This window comes from Centruroides vittatus, unplaced genomic scaffold (assembly GCF_030686945.1).
Source record: "Centruroides vittatus isolate TY-2023 unplaced genomic scaffold, ASM3068694v2 contig_66, whole genome shotgun sequence".
Classification (NCBI taxonomy): domain Eukaryota; kingdom Metazoa; phylum Arthropoda; class Arachnida; order Scorpiones; family Buthidae; genus Centruroides; species Centruroides vittatus.
Genome location: NW_027122412.1, coordinates 25,741 through 40,746, shown reverse-complemented (window position 1 = coordinate 40,746; position 15,006 = coordinate 25,741). Strand labels below are relative to the sequence as shown.

Below are 15,006 nucleotides of genomic sequence, written 5' to 3'. Positions count from 1 at the left end.
ATGTCATTTTGCCTGTATATGATAGAGGGGAGTTCCTCACAAGAGATCTGCGCTGGCACAGAGTAAATGGCAATATGTGGCTCTCTCTTCTTTGGCATTTTAACAGTGATATGAGGTACCTCCTTTTCTATGAAATTCTCAAGTCTATTGGCTTCCTGTTGGTTTCGAATTTCTGTAGCTAGACCACCATTTCCTACGTTGCGGATTTTATCAATAACAATTTGGAGTTGTGAGGGTTATATCTTTTCATGCAGGATCTTACGCAGTTTATTAGTTTTTCTCATCTCCTTCGTCATATAGGAGGAGGACATTGTTATTAGATTTCAAAGTTTTAGTTTTAGTTTTGTTAATGGAGTCCACCTGTTTTCCCGACTGTAGTACGGTACTGTATGATCTTTGGGTGGCTTTAGGCGAGGAGCTCGTATTGCAAAGTTGTTCCATTTTTTTGTTAATGGACTTTTGACTGTCCAGTAACTCACCAATGGGACCCTCGGTTATTCTTTTATCTAGTTCAGATGACAGTTTCTCCAACAGTGACGATGGGGAGTCCAGGTTTAACTTGTCTACAATGTGTTCTATATTGTTTGCCATCTGAGCATTGCTCTTGGTGATATTCCTAAGCTTTGAGTTGATGCTCTGGAGTTCGAGATTCCATTTATTGTGGTCACAGTTATTTATATAAGTTTTGAGTTTTTCTAACATGGCTTGTACACCTTGAGCAGGGTAACCGTCCTTGACATTGCCCACAGTGGATAGCAGTTTGTTGTTAACAATGGTTTCCAACCAGTCGAAGAGAGCTTCCAGTCTGTGACTGACACCAAAAGTTGACCTAGGTGGGTGTAGAACTGGCATTGGAGGAGTGGCCTCTGCACTTAATATGTCATTGTGCAATTTCAGCTGGGTCTTCTTCTGCAGCTGGTGTTCTGTTGAGGGAGAAGAGGGGGCCCCCTGACCATGGGCACAAAAACACTGTATGTCACTATCTTTGGGGTTGCAGTTCTCCTTGATTGTTGTAGAAGCAAGGTCGATTAATTTTATCACCAGGTCGTTGATGTGCTTGTACTTCGTATTTTGAGCAGAGTTCAGTCGTTTGGAGGTCTTATCGACATAGCAGCCATTGATCTCGTCAGCAATGTTGAAAGCCTTCTTCAGAAAAGCAGTCAGCACTGTATTCTCCTTGGAGCACATGATGCGCGTAACGATGGTAAGTGTAAACAGCCAACCAAGAGAGTGTAATGTAAAATGTACAGAGAAAAGATGCCAGTGGCACAAAGACTCTGTCCCAGTGGGATGGGATCCAACTCGGACAGAGGGGAGCAAAGTGGTTGGCAGGTGAAAACGAACAAAGCACTTACCGCAGCAGTGAAGCCATGGAGAGTTCCAGCTAAGAAGTCCAGAGGGGAAGAACGGTCCAACTCCAAGTACAGCAGAGAATCCTTAGGAAGTTGTCAGGGAGATCTGGCAATTAGTCACAAACTCGTGTGAAGAACCATAGGGAGTGGCTGCAGACAGATGATTTCAAGTAATTCACAGGGAAGGAACACAGAGAGAGCACCCACTGTTGAAACACAAAAGTTCAGTCAGTAAGTCTTGGTTCACGCTGTGGATGCAGGTAACAGGTGGTGGTTGACCCTTGGCTGGTGAAGGGAACCTGCACTAGTCAGGTAGTACTGTTGACACCAGCAGGACTGCACAGTCCTGCCTATATGAGTCGTCGGTGCTGAGTAGAGGCCAAGCTAGCTTGGCCTGTCAAACTCACTACTACATAAGTTTGAGTCTGACAAGTCATCTAAGTAACTTGTGAGTTCACATTCCTTTATTTTCTTATTTAAAGCCATTTGGAAATCTGAGAATTACAATTGAAGATTTTGATTACAAGAATCTTATGTTTAGAATGAATCTTTTACCAGCATAAGAAGTTTTTAGTCAGGTAAAGGGATTACAAACTTCTTCTTTCATGTAGCTATATAGGCTCTTCAATCAGACGTTTTTGCGTTAAAGGGGAACCAGCATACACAAGAGGAAAGAAACAACTTTCAGCTATAGATGTGAAATGCATACAGAATTATATATAGATACAGATACACAGATACAGATACACAGATACAGATATACAGATACTGCATACAGAATACCCACATCCAGCATACACAAGAGGAAAGAAACAACTTTCAGCTATAGATGTGATGCAGAGCAGAAAACTTTCACATCTGAGGATACATGTAGAAAGAGTAATTGGCCGCATTCGAAATCAATATAGAATCTTGCAGTTAGAACCAAAGATTCTGTAACAACAATTGAAAAAATTGTCACAATTTGTTGTGCTCTAATAAACTTATCAGTGTAGTTCCATTTGATTAATAATTTTGTTATAACACAATTTGTCATTTGGAAGTGGAAATCTTTTGCCAACTGACAGTTCCAATAATATGTATAATAAATAAATTTTATTTATTAGTCAAATGAATTACAATATTTATTCAATACTGTAATACATTCTGGGTTTTTTTTTTTTTTGCTTAAAAGTGGCAATTTTTACATCAAACTAAACAATTTGCTGTACAGTAAAGTATTTTATTCTATAAAATTTATACATTTTCTGAATCTTTTCGTGGGAGTAGAGCTGGCTGGGAAGAAAATTTTTTTACAATTAGCTCTAGTAATACAGTGCACAAAAAAGGCTTTACTTTGTTGCACGATGCTTGCCCACAACAATTCGTCACGTGTAATGCGTTCAATGTAAATGAACTTTTTTGTCCAAACAACAAAATCACAATAACTAGCATTGCAAATAAACAGCTGAGTTTGAATTTGATAGTAGTACACATGATCTTTCTTTAGTGTGAATTTACGCATTTTATTTAGAAAGTTTGGAGGGTTTTCTTCTATATTTTCATCTCTTACACCATGGGCACTTAATTTGTATTAAACTTGCTCCACAGCAATTGCAATTTACAATTCCATCTGGTGTTGCACCAATGTAAGGCCAGGACGAATTTAAGTGAAGTCCACAAACTTTCATACTAAAATTTTCATGTTTTTTGTGTTGTAATCTTCTATACTTATCACAAGCAATTTGTTCATGTTCACAACCCCATGCAGTTGCAGCACTCCTAAAGGAGAATTCTTTAGGGTAACAACTTTTTTTAATTAATGAAACTGGTGGAGTCTCTAAATCTGCTCTACACACACTTTTCATAACAGAAGCAGTTATTCTTTCCGATCTATGCACAAACCACAGCTTGCTTCTACTCTGTGCTTGTGTGTTTTCTTTAATAAATTCAATTTCTTCATCTGTCAGATGTAAAGTTTCAAACACTGTCCTACAGTGATTTAACAGCTGATCCCAAGGTAAGGCAGTTTTTTTGGCATCAAATAAAGTTGTAAGTGGGTTCTTATGTAAAGATGAATTGACATGGTTTGTGAAAGAATTACAGTAACCTGCCATCACTGACAAAATTGCAGCAGTTGGATTATGAACAGAAATTTTGTTCAAAAACTGCTCAAGTTCTTTCTTACTTGGTTTGTTTATACAGGTATTCCAAGTTTTATTACTTGACAAATAAGGTTTTGTATATTTTTTTCTTCAAGGCATTGCCGTTTGCTTGCAGTTGCAGCTGACATAAAGTTTATTTTTCGTAGTGGTTTGTAACCACAATCTTTTACATGTGGCACAATCCAATTATTTGGTCGGTCAGTAAATGTCTGGGAGCTCCTTATTTTAATTCCTTCTGCAATGGCAAAAAGAATAGCACCAACATGAGAGCAGGAGGAAGATTGTCCAGCCATGCAATTGCAATGCCCAGTTATCACCTCTCCATTTTTCTTTGCTAAAACCCACACTACTAAAGCTGGCTGCCGTAGATTTTGTGAGTGATTAACCTGTGTACAAAAACAATTATAAGAAACTGTGCTATTTACTTCTAATAATATATTTAAACAATAATAGGTTATTAAATAATGCTTCTAGCCCACAACATAAATTAAGATTAAACTAATAAGCCCTAATATTTCAAGCATCTCTGTATGGATGTATTAGGCTGATGTGGGGTCTTTATGCCTGAAATATGCTGATGAGATGCTTGAAATTCATTTTACTAAAAATTTGATTGTGGTTAATTAAAGACTAAATTTTTACAAAAAAAAAAAAATAGTCTATTTTGCTTTAGTCAATCCCTGATATGATAAATGTGGCTATAAAAAATTGGAGGGTTTATTAGGCTAATTAATTTTAATAATAGGTTGTTAGACTTGCACAACACAAAACCATGGTGACAAAAGAAAAAATTTGATGGTAATTATAAATACAACTTAATCAACTTAAAATGTGACTAAATATAAAATTAAATTCATCTTTACATAATGCAGTTTATGTTATGAGAAATGGAAAGTCTCAAATGAAGATACGTACCTTGATAAAATATCACGATGGATAAATCCGCTTGTCAAATAATTATGAGCATCGAGTGATTTGTATGCCTTCATCTGATCCAGTGTGACAGCATTAGTTGTTAAAACCAAATAATTTACTGGTTCCATGTTCTATAGTGGGCCACGTGGTTAAATTGTTGGAGGAAAAATCCGTTGGTTTCATTTCGTATGGATCCCATCCAATAAAAGAAATTTTCTTTTTATATTCTATCAAATCATTATCTTTTAAATCGGCTGCATAGCCAGGTAAGATGCCTTTCTTCCACGTTGACATAATAAGCGAACGACAGGGTAAAGTCAAATCAGCAACCAATATGACGGATGATTGTTTTGGTGGGCGTGGCAATGACATTTATCACGTGACTGCACCCCCTCTATAGGAAATTCTGTTACCTATTTTTGTCTTGTCTGTTTGTTTAGATGCCTTCTTCACTCTACTTGTTTTTTTATAATTTTCCAAAACCAATTGAGTCGGGAAATGGTCAGATTCATCTGTTTCCAGTACCAAAAGTCTCACACAGGTGGGTGGGGGTCTAGAATGGCCGAAATCGCCCTTACGTAATTTATGGATGGATCCTTAGTTTAATATTATTATTAAGTTCTACTATCACCAAAATGAAGTTTTTTGATATATAATTAACAGAAATCTCACCCAAATTTTTCTTTGTTAGTAGCATTATTCCTTTGGAAGGGCAGCCAAATCTACTCTTCCTTTGAGCATCGCTAACAGCTATTCTATGTTCTTGTTCTAAAAAAGTGTTCTCTGCTTCATTCAATTTTGTCATCCACGTTTCAGTAAATCCTATTACAGTATTGGAATTTATAAATTCCTTTACAGGGACTTAAAGGAAAATCGCATAAAGACCTTAAACATTCCAAAAACCTACCAATATATTATTTTTAACATTATTTGACTCATACAAATTGTTTTTCCTAGTTGAACTTATATTTCCTATCATTTTTTTTCTATGATCATTATAATTGAAATCTGTATCTTTAACCTCTTTATAAAACTCCAATCTTGTATTATTTTTATTCTCTCTCCTTACTGTGTTGATCATTATTTTGGGAATGGACAATAACTAGTAGACATAATCTTTTGAGTATTAGTATCGTAAGTATATATTATATTAGTTTTCTCAAATTTAATCTTATTTTGTAAATGTCTTATGTATGCGATCAAGGATCAGAAGAAGTCAGTTGTTAGTATTATTTTTTCTTCATATCATCCAGTATTTTTGGTTTGTACTGTCAGAATTTTTTAAGAATTAAATTCCTAGCTGCTACAGATTTCATTATAATTTTAATTATTGTATTGTTTTTATATAGGGATTAGTACAATTAAAAAATATCTATATTCTGAATTCCTAAAGCTTAGTTCACACTGAGCGCGATTCGCTGGCGAAAGCGAAAAACAGAGCAAATAACACGTCAGACATGACGTCGTTTCCGGAGAATTTTACCATTTTGTGAATCACTTCAAAGTTCGGAACTGTCGAACTTTTTTGCTAGAGAAAAAATTTTGCCCCCAATCATTCCTTCTAGTTGTCACGTGGTTCTTGTTGTTTTCAAGATGGCGACACAAACTTCTTCTTGGAGTAGAGTAGATTTCAAAAAGTTATTAGAAGAAATGGAAGCTGCTCCATTTTTGTATATAAAAATGGATCGAAGGTACAAAGACATTCAACTGAAGGAAAATCGATGGAAGTTGATTGCGGAGAATCTTAATTTGACAGGTGAGTGAAGTTTGCATATAGTAGGCCTAACTACAAGTACAAACTATTCGGTGTAAAATGATCAATCAAATTGGAAGCACATGCATTTGTATATTATTTCTTATGTAAATAATTGATTTAAGTTATTAATAAGATTATTTGGGTTTTAAACATATAAAATTTGATAAGTTAAATAATGACTCAATTCATATGTAATATCAGACAAATATCAATAACTTGAATATTAACCAAAGAGTTTAGGCAATATTTTGATAGTGACAGATTTAAATACCAAAACATTCTAAAAATATTTAATAACTGATAGTTACTAATAACAAATATTATTGTGAAACATTCAGGGGTGGTTTTTTGTAATAATTAGATGTAAATTAAATTAATCAGCTGCAGTCCCCCAAGAATACGCTTATAAAAACCTTTTAAGTAGAATTTAAGACAAATTTAACAATAGGTTTACAAACTTAGCATACATAAATCATTAAAAACAAAAAAATACCCATACAAAGTACAGAATGGCAAAATACCACTGTATATTAAATGATTGTCTTTTAAAAGTTTAATTGAATTTTAATAAGTATTTATAAAATAATATAAGGAAGAACAATGCTGTTAATTTTCATTGATTATTATTTATAAATATTTTAACATGGAATTTTATTTTTCTGTTGTTATTATTTTGAAGTTGAAGATAGTAAAGAAACAAATGGAAGAATCTTGTGGATACCTACAGAAAAGAAAAAAAAATGATAGATGAAAAAACTAGAAGTGGTGCAGGTGTGGACGACCTCCACAATTGCAATTGGAAATGGTTTTCTCAAATGCACCTATTAATGAATATATTCGATGGACAGGATGTACAATTTTCACAGTATGTAACAGAAGTATATTATTAAATATTATAATGAATAATGATATAAGACAATAAAAAGTCATAGTTAAAACAAATTTTTTTAAAGTTGAAAAATAATTTAGATAAAACTTCACTTATACATTTTTTCTTTATTTTATTAGAACTAGTAGCAATCTTTTATTAAATGATGGCATACAAAGTGAAGATGTGGAAGAGATGTGTCCTGTTCAGATGTCTTATCCAGGAAGTCCAAATTTTCAAAGTCTTTCAGATAGAACACAACAATATATTACATTGAAAGTTAATATATAGTTTATATGTTGTTAGTAAATTAATCATTCCTTATCTCAAGTTATTTAATAATAATGTTAAATGCTCTTACATACATCAAATATTTTTCCTTTAGTTTATACCTGTATTGTTAAGTCTACATTCATGTTTTAATTTTATTACTTGTAGTTTAATTTTTTTTTATCTGCTATGTATAGCCTATATATATTTATAGTTTTTAACGATATTTCAAAAGCTGTACCTTGCATGTCATCGTCATCTACAGAACAATCTTTGCCACCAAAGCGTCGAAAGAAAAATAAGGAAGATGATGTGCACACTTTAATTCAGCTAACAGAGGCAATGGTTGAACAAACAGCAAAAAGAAGACGAGCTGTATCATTATAGTGTCAGTTTAGCTGACAGGTTAAGAAACCTTTCTCCACAAAAGCGAGCAGAGGCTCGTTTTAAGATAGAGGAAGTTATGTATAACATTACAAAAGAACATTCATAAATGTTCTTTTGTAATGTTATACATAATTTGTTATATAAATAATCATGTTGTACATAATAAAATTTTGTAAATAAGACATTCTACTATTTAAAAATTATTTTATTTCTGATTTTTACATTTTATTATATATTTGTTATTCGATACGATTTACATAATTTAATTGCCATGGTAAAATATTATTTTCTTGAAAATAAGTGGCAAATTGTTCTCTAATGTCTCTTGCACGTAGTGAATAATTATGCTGTTGACATGGTCTTTGAGGAAGAGATGATCCACTTCCTATCTCCTTTCTCCACTGTCCTTCTAAAATAGTTCCATCAGCAGTTTCTTTATCAATAAAATGGGATGGACAATAATATTTTGTGTCTGAATTTACTTTGCTTTCTTTTGTCATCACAAAATTATGCAGACACACACATGCTTATATAATACTATCTACAGTTTCTGGAGAAGCTTGAATGCATCTGCATAAAATCCTTCAACGTGCAGAAAGAATACCAAATGTATTTTCTATAACACGTCTAGCTCGGCTGAGTCTATAGTTAAATATTCTTTTTGTTGTTAATTGTCTACTAGGGTATGGTCTTGGTAATTAAGTTTTTAATGGAAATGCCTCGTCACCTACCATAAAATATGGTAGGTTACTAGGCATTCCACTTATTGGTGATGATTGTGGCCAATCCAATTTTCCAGTTTCCAGCGATCTGCCAAGACTCAAATGGGAAAATATACCTCCATCACTTCTTCCACCAAATCCTCCTATATCAACATATATAAATTTATACTTGGCATTGCTTACAGCTAGGAGAACTTTACTAAAGTTGCCTTTATAATTATAATATAAAGAGCCTGTATTTGGAGGGCAAACCATTTGTATATGTTTCCCATCTATAGAACCAACACAATGAGGAAAATTCCATAGCAAGATTGACAAATTCCTCTCTGCTTGGAAACTTCAGATATTCTTTGGCCAACACATTCCAAATAGCTTCGCAAGTTTCTTTAATTGTGGTACAAACAGTTGATCGACCCATTCGAAATGCAAATGCTTGGGAAATTTGATAATCTCCACTAGCTAAATACCTAAAATTATCAAACATATCATTTATAATCTATTATTACATTTCCTTAATAAAATAAATAAATACATTTTCAATATAGATATAAAATAAGATCTCAAAAGTCTTATTTAATTTAAAATATAATTATAAACATATAAGTTTTAAATATCAATTTTTTTTTATTTAAACCTACCATTGAACGATTTTTTATGAATTATGAAACAAAATAAGAAATTTTATATTTTATATCTAATCGTAAAAATTATTCTGTGAATCAATGGATAAAGTTCTTTTAAACTTAGTGGCAACAAATAAAATTTAAACAAACTAGAACTATATCAATGGCAAGTATGCTTGCTTGCTTATCGACATAAAAACACAAATTCTGTTTTATTTCAATCGGTAAATAGTAAAGATTGCGTAATAAACTCAAAACTCTACCTTAATGTGACTTTAAAACGTTCTCTTGGAGATATGGCTTTACGAAAATTCGTATCCTTTCTGTGTATTAATTGCCCTACTCTACAGAGCAATTCATCAAATAATTCATTCGTCATTCTAAAAAACTTAAAACGTGTTATAATAAATTTTTTGTTATTCATATATTTTCTTACTAAAGAGAATAAAAATTAGTATAAACAGTCCTACCTAAAAAAAACTGTCATTCAGTCTCATTTCTCGCACCAAATTAGCATGGTAACCATGTAATTCTTGGTTTTTTAAAATATCTCTCACCCAACATCACTTTCTTTTTTTAGTATCTCTTTCTCTCAGTAAGTAAACAAACGTGGTTAACAACAGTATATCAGAAGCAGCCATTTTTGTTTTTCAAGATGACGTTTTCTCTTGCTTGCAAATGATTGGCTCCTTAAAATTAGCCCCCTCGATGTGGGTTCCTATCTGTGGTGAGGGGACCTCCCAGAGATGGTTCAGTATCTCTTCTTTACCATCCCCGGGATCTGAATGCCCACCCACGTGTTTGACGTGCGTGGTGTCCCGTATGCCGGAAAGGGGGATCCTGGTAGTTGAGGGGCAACATAATGTCCCCAACACACTGCTTTGGCCCCTGCTTCGAATAAACGGGAGGCTCAAATCAGGCTCTGTTTGAGTCAATTGGCTGGTCATTGAGTCATTGTTGACCTCGGCCTGGAGTCAAACGATCGATGCAGACCGGGCGGACACGTCAGACAAGGTGTGCTCTTCTCGACTGTATTGTGAGGGTATAGCTCCTGGGAAACCCTGGTGTGACGGTCTATGGGATCCTCTCATGTGACGGCATTCCCCTGTTGGGCCCCATGGTGGGTGGGGTTACTAGGAGCTGAATATGAACTCTTAAATATGGATTCCAAAAACTTAAAACAAGTGACCAAAGAAAAGACCTCCAGCCAACCTGCTTACTTAATAGTGCATGCAACTGGAGAAAAACCCCTCGCCAAGTGTTCTTTTTTTTTATTCAAAAATTATTCGAATCAACCATTGGGCATTTTAAAAAAAACGCAAAAATTGAGGTCGGGATCTACTGGTAGAAACAGCCTCTCCTCAACAAACAGCAAAGCTTTTGTCAATGAAGACTCTCGGAGACATGGGAATATCAGTCTCACCACATGGAAGTTTGAACTCATCACGAGGTGTGATATCTGAGTTTGACTTGATGTCTGAAGACGAATCAGACATTTAGATCAGCCTCTCAGACCAAGGTGTCACTTCTGTTCGACGCATTTCGATTCGTCGAGACGGCAAGTTGATACCCACAAAACACTTAATTCTCACATTCAACAACCCTGCATTGCCATCCTTCATTACAGCTGGATATCTGCGCTGCGCGGTTTGTCCGTATATTCCAAATTTGCTGCGTTGCTTCAAATGCCAGCAATTTGGACATTCCCAGACGTCTTGCCGAGGCAAAAGCTTATGTGCACAGTGTGGAACTGAAGGACATGATAGTACTGAATGTAAAAGTACTCCACACTGTGTAAACTGTGAAGATGCCCATCCTGCCTACTCTCGGAAATGCCCTGCATGGCAAAGAGAAAAAGAGATTCAGCAGGTAAAAGCTGTGAAAAACATCTCATATCCAGAGGCTCGTCGCATGGTCACTCCAAGTGCACCTTTGCAAAAAAAGACATTTGCTGCTGTGTTGAAATCTGCTAAGACATGTGGGGTTCAAACAGATATTTCTGTATTCCCAAAGGAATCTCTCACTCGCCATGCAAAATGTTTACTGATCCCATCAAAAGAAACACCAGAAAAGGAGAATATAAAACCAAAATCACCCCTACCTAAAACAGGGGTAACAAAAAGAAACCTGGGTTCTAAAAAGGCTAGTAAGAACCCATTAAACAGAGTGAAAGCAGCTTTCTCTAAATCTAAAAAATCAGAGGCTCAGTCTGTGAGCGAGTTCTCTGATATCTCTGATGAAGAGAATAATATGGAGGTTACAAAACCAATGTCACCTCCAAAAGAAAGACCCCCTGTTAAATTAAAGAGGGATACCCTCGCAAAGAATGCTGCCTCAAACACACAATGGATTAAACCACAAAAAAACAAATCAAAAAACCAACAACACAACAAAAATACAAACACAAACAACAACCACAAAAACACAAAACAAAACAACAACAAACAACAAAACACACCAACCAAAACAAACAACACACAACAAACCAAAAAACAAACCAACACACAAAACACAACAACAAAACACAAACCAACAAAACCAAAAAAACAAAACAACAAAAAACACACAAACAACCAAAACAACAACAACAAACAACAACAAAAAACAAAAAACACAACACAAAACACAAAACAACAAACATAAACACAAAAAAAACAACAACCAAAAAACAAAAAAAAAACAAAAAAAAAACCACACAAACAAAAAACCAAAAAAAAAAACAAAAAACCACAAAAAACAACACAACAAAAAAAACAAAACACCAAACAACACAAACAAACCAAAACAAACAAAATTAAAAAAACAACAAACATACACAAAAACACCACACAACAACAACAAAAACAACACACCTCACAAAAAAATAAAAACACATAATCTGATATCTCTGATGAAGAGAATAATATGGAGGTTACAAAACCAATGTCACCTCCAAAAGAAAGACCCCCTGTTAAATTAAAGAGGGATACCCTCGCAAAGAATGCTGCCTCAAACACACAATGGATTACAAAATAATTCAATGGAACTATCGTGGTTTCCGCAACAACTTCTCTGACGTTAAACACTTGACATCATCTACCTCATCTCTCTCTATGTGGCACTCCAGGAAACACATCTAAAACCTGGAGAAAAAATTTTTTTAAAAGGATTTCATCTCCACCATAAGGATGATGGTAGCCACACCCGCGCCAGTGGAGGTGTGGCTATACTGGTTTCAAACCGCATCCCTTCCTTACCGGTACAAATAACAACAGAGCTGCAAGCTGTGGCAGTCAGAATTTCTATTGGTGTTACTGTCACAGTTTGTTCCATTTACTTGCCACCAGATATCAGAGTCAACAAGGACGAGTTGGATGCCTTGGTTGAACAGCTGCCAATCCCACTCTTTTTTCTCGGTGATTTTAATGGCCACAATCCAATGTGGAACAGGCCATTTGGGACATTCGAATTTTCAACACCAGTGTTGAGTGTTGAAGTCAACAGTTCGACGTCATCAACGACGTTCCAACTCGACTACGAAGTGCTTAGTTCTTATAATTCCATTCTCAGCAAGATGGACGACAAGAGTATCATTTCTTTTGCTGTTACAGCATTTTGCAATATTTTTAATGACAATGTGATGATCTCATATAAAAGGAAAATAAAACACGATGACGACGAACTGCTACATGTAAATGTAGCAGCTATGGAAGAAAATAAAAAGAGAAAGAAGGCCAAAATAATAGGATATGTAGAAGAGGTAGTTCCTTTGTATTCCATGGAAGATTTTAAATCTCACTTTCATTTGAATCGTTCAACAGTTAAGGTATGTAAAAGTGCTTAAATTATAATTATCTGTTTAGTTTGTGAAAACAATTACAGTAAAATATTTGACAAAGGATAAAGTGTTTAATTTTAAAAAATTTAATTGTTTCAAAACTTTAAAATAAATGAAATATTTTAGGTAAAAATATATATATGTGGCAAAAGAAACTATATTTAAACAGCAGTCATCATTTAAGAAATTTTATTTTTATGTCAGCGTTTGATGCAGATGATTATTTCAGAGCCTAATAAAAGAAAGCTGCCAATGAAAAGAGAAGATTTCATATTACTGTTGTTATGGTTGATTGGCAATCAAGAATCTTTTCGTGGTGTAGCTGACAGATTTGGCATTGGGCAGGGCCATGCTCACAGAGAATTTATTGCATTCTGTAAGGATATAATGGAAATAGCAGAGAGAGTTATCCAGTGGCCCATAGGTGGAGAAGTTGAAAAAACTGTTAACGAATTTAATGAACTGAGAGGGTCCAACAGTTTTCCTGGAGTTTTAGGCTGTATTGATGGAACTCGTATTCCATTTACAGCCCCCAAAAATGAAAAGGTTGCACATTTCAATAGAAAAAATTTCACTTCTGTCATTCTACAGGCTGTATGTGACGCAAAATTAAAATTTATAGATGTCTTTGCTGGTTGGCCAGGCTCATCAAATGATGCCAGAGTTTTCCAAAGAAGTCCTCTCTTTTTAAAAATGAAACATAATTTTTTGGATAATGGATATGCACTATCAGCTAATAAATGATAATCCTGAGATGATTTCAGAAAATTATTACCTCCTTATCGTGATAACGGACACTTAAACTATATTAAAAAATATTATAATAAAATTCTTAGTTCAACTAGAATTGTTATTGAACAAGCATTTGGACAATTATTTGGAAGATTTAGAAGGCTAAAACATCTACATATGTTTCGATGGGATTTCATTCCAGAAGTAATTATTACTGGCTGTGTATTGCACAATTTGTGCATTTTATACAATTGTGGGTGCGCTGGGAGGTGGACGGAGTCGCACCTCCCTTTTCTCCGGCTAACTGGTCGGTGAGACCCGCCCACAGTCAAGATGGCAGTTCGGGTTTGTTACATGTCACGTGTTACGCGAGTGAGAGTGAGGAAGTGGATGGGTCCGACAATAGAGCGGCGGCGATACTCGAATGAATGACATCAATGGAAAATACAACAACAATTTATTAAGACTAAAAGCTACTGCTACAAATATGGGCGAGATACCATCACCTAAGTTTAGGGTACTTGGAAGGAGAGTTCACACGAATTGGGGAGGTCATACCTCTTGGTCCGAGTATTTCTTGTAACAAGTTCGAGATATCCTTAGGTCAAGTTCCTTCCGTACAACATTGGTTTCTTTCAGGACGGACACACTGTTTTATGGACACTTCGTAACCGATCACCTTTCCTTCTCTGGTCGTCCTTTTATCTCCTCAGTCACGTTTCTCTCCTCCACCAACCAGCACTATTCAGATTTTGTTCCTCATGATTCATTTTTTTCTCCGTGGGAAACAAGCAATAAAAATTTTATTGCTAGAGTTTGGTTCCAGCAGGTTTGAATTTTCACACAATGATATACCTCCAGATGCTTGTTCTATAAATGATAATTTTCAAACCAGTTCTCCGAATTTTGGAGAAGAATATCAAGATGGAATTAGCGAGAGAGAAAATTGGTAATAAAACATATGCCCATCATAAAGGTTAAAAATTATCTACTTTAATTTTTTTTTCTGTTAATACCTTAAAATCAAGTTTGTAATTATTGTTGTCTGCTATTATGTTGTGAATTTTTAATCACAATGATACCATGTTCATCTGCATTTAGTAATACTGTATATAATTTAAACAATATTTTATTAAATATTTGAACCAGTTTCAGGAAATGTATTAATCATGTATTTAACATTTTGTTATTACTTTTAGTTATTTGTAATTGTGAGTTACATTATTCTAATAAACTTTGTTCATTATTGAAAGTGTTTTGATTTTTTGAATAGATGTATTTTGGTAAATCTTAAATACATTTATGAGTAATCGTCAAAACAAAAAAAACTTTATTAAAATATTTAAACATTTTACATTTTATTTTCTGCCAATTTTAACAAAACATCTGTGAAGTTTTGCATGTCTTTTAATTTTTCTTC

At 34.4% G+C, this 15,006-nt stretch overlaps 1 protein-coding gene across 1 annotated transcript; it reads right to left on the bottom strand.

The window, feature by feature from the left end:
* Positions 1-3,240: 3,240 nt before the first annotated feature.
* LOC136980043 (uncharacterized) lies at positions 3,241-4,712 on the bottom strand. The gene is made up of 2 exons (XM_067276091.1): positions 4,408-4,712; positions 3,241-3,966 (listed from the first exon to the last, which is right to left on the bottom strand). The coding sequence occupies exons 1-2, from the start codon at positions 4,537-4,539 to the stop codon at positions 3,529-3,531; spliced, it is 570 nt and encodes a 189-aa protein (XP_067132192.1). The 5' UTR covers positions 4,540-4,712; the 3' UTR covers positions 3,241-3,528.
* Positions 4,713-15,006: the final 10,294 nt, after the last annotated feature.

Coding starts and splice junctions, on each gene's coding strand:
- LOC136980043 (XM_067276091.1), bottom strand. CDS start 4,539: ATGGAACCAGTAAATTATTTGGTTTTAACAACTAATGCTGTCACACTG. Junction 3,967..4,407: donor GTGATATTTTATCAAGGTAC/GTATCTTCATTT, acceptor GTTGTGGGCTAG/AAGCATTATTTAATAACCTA.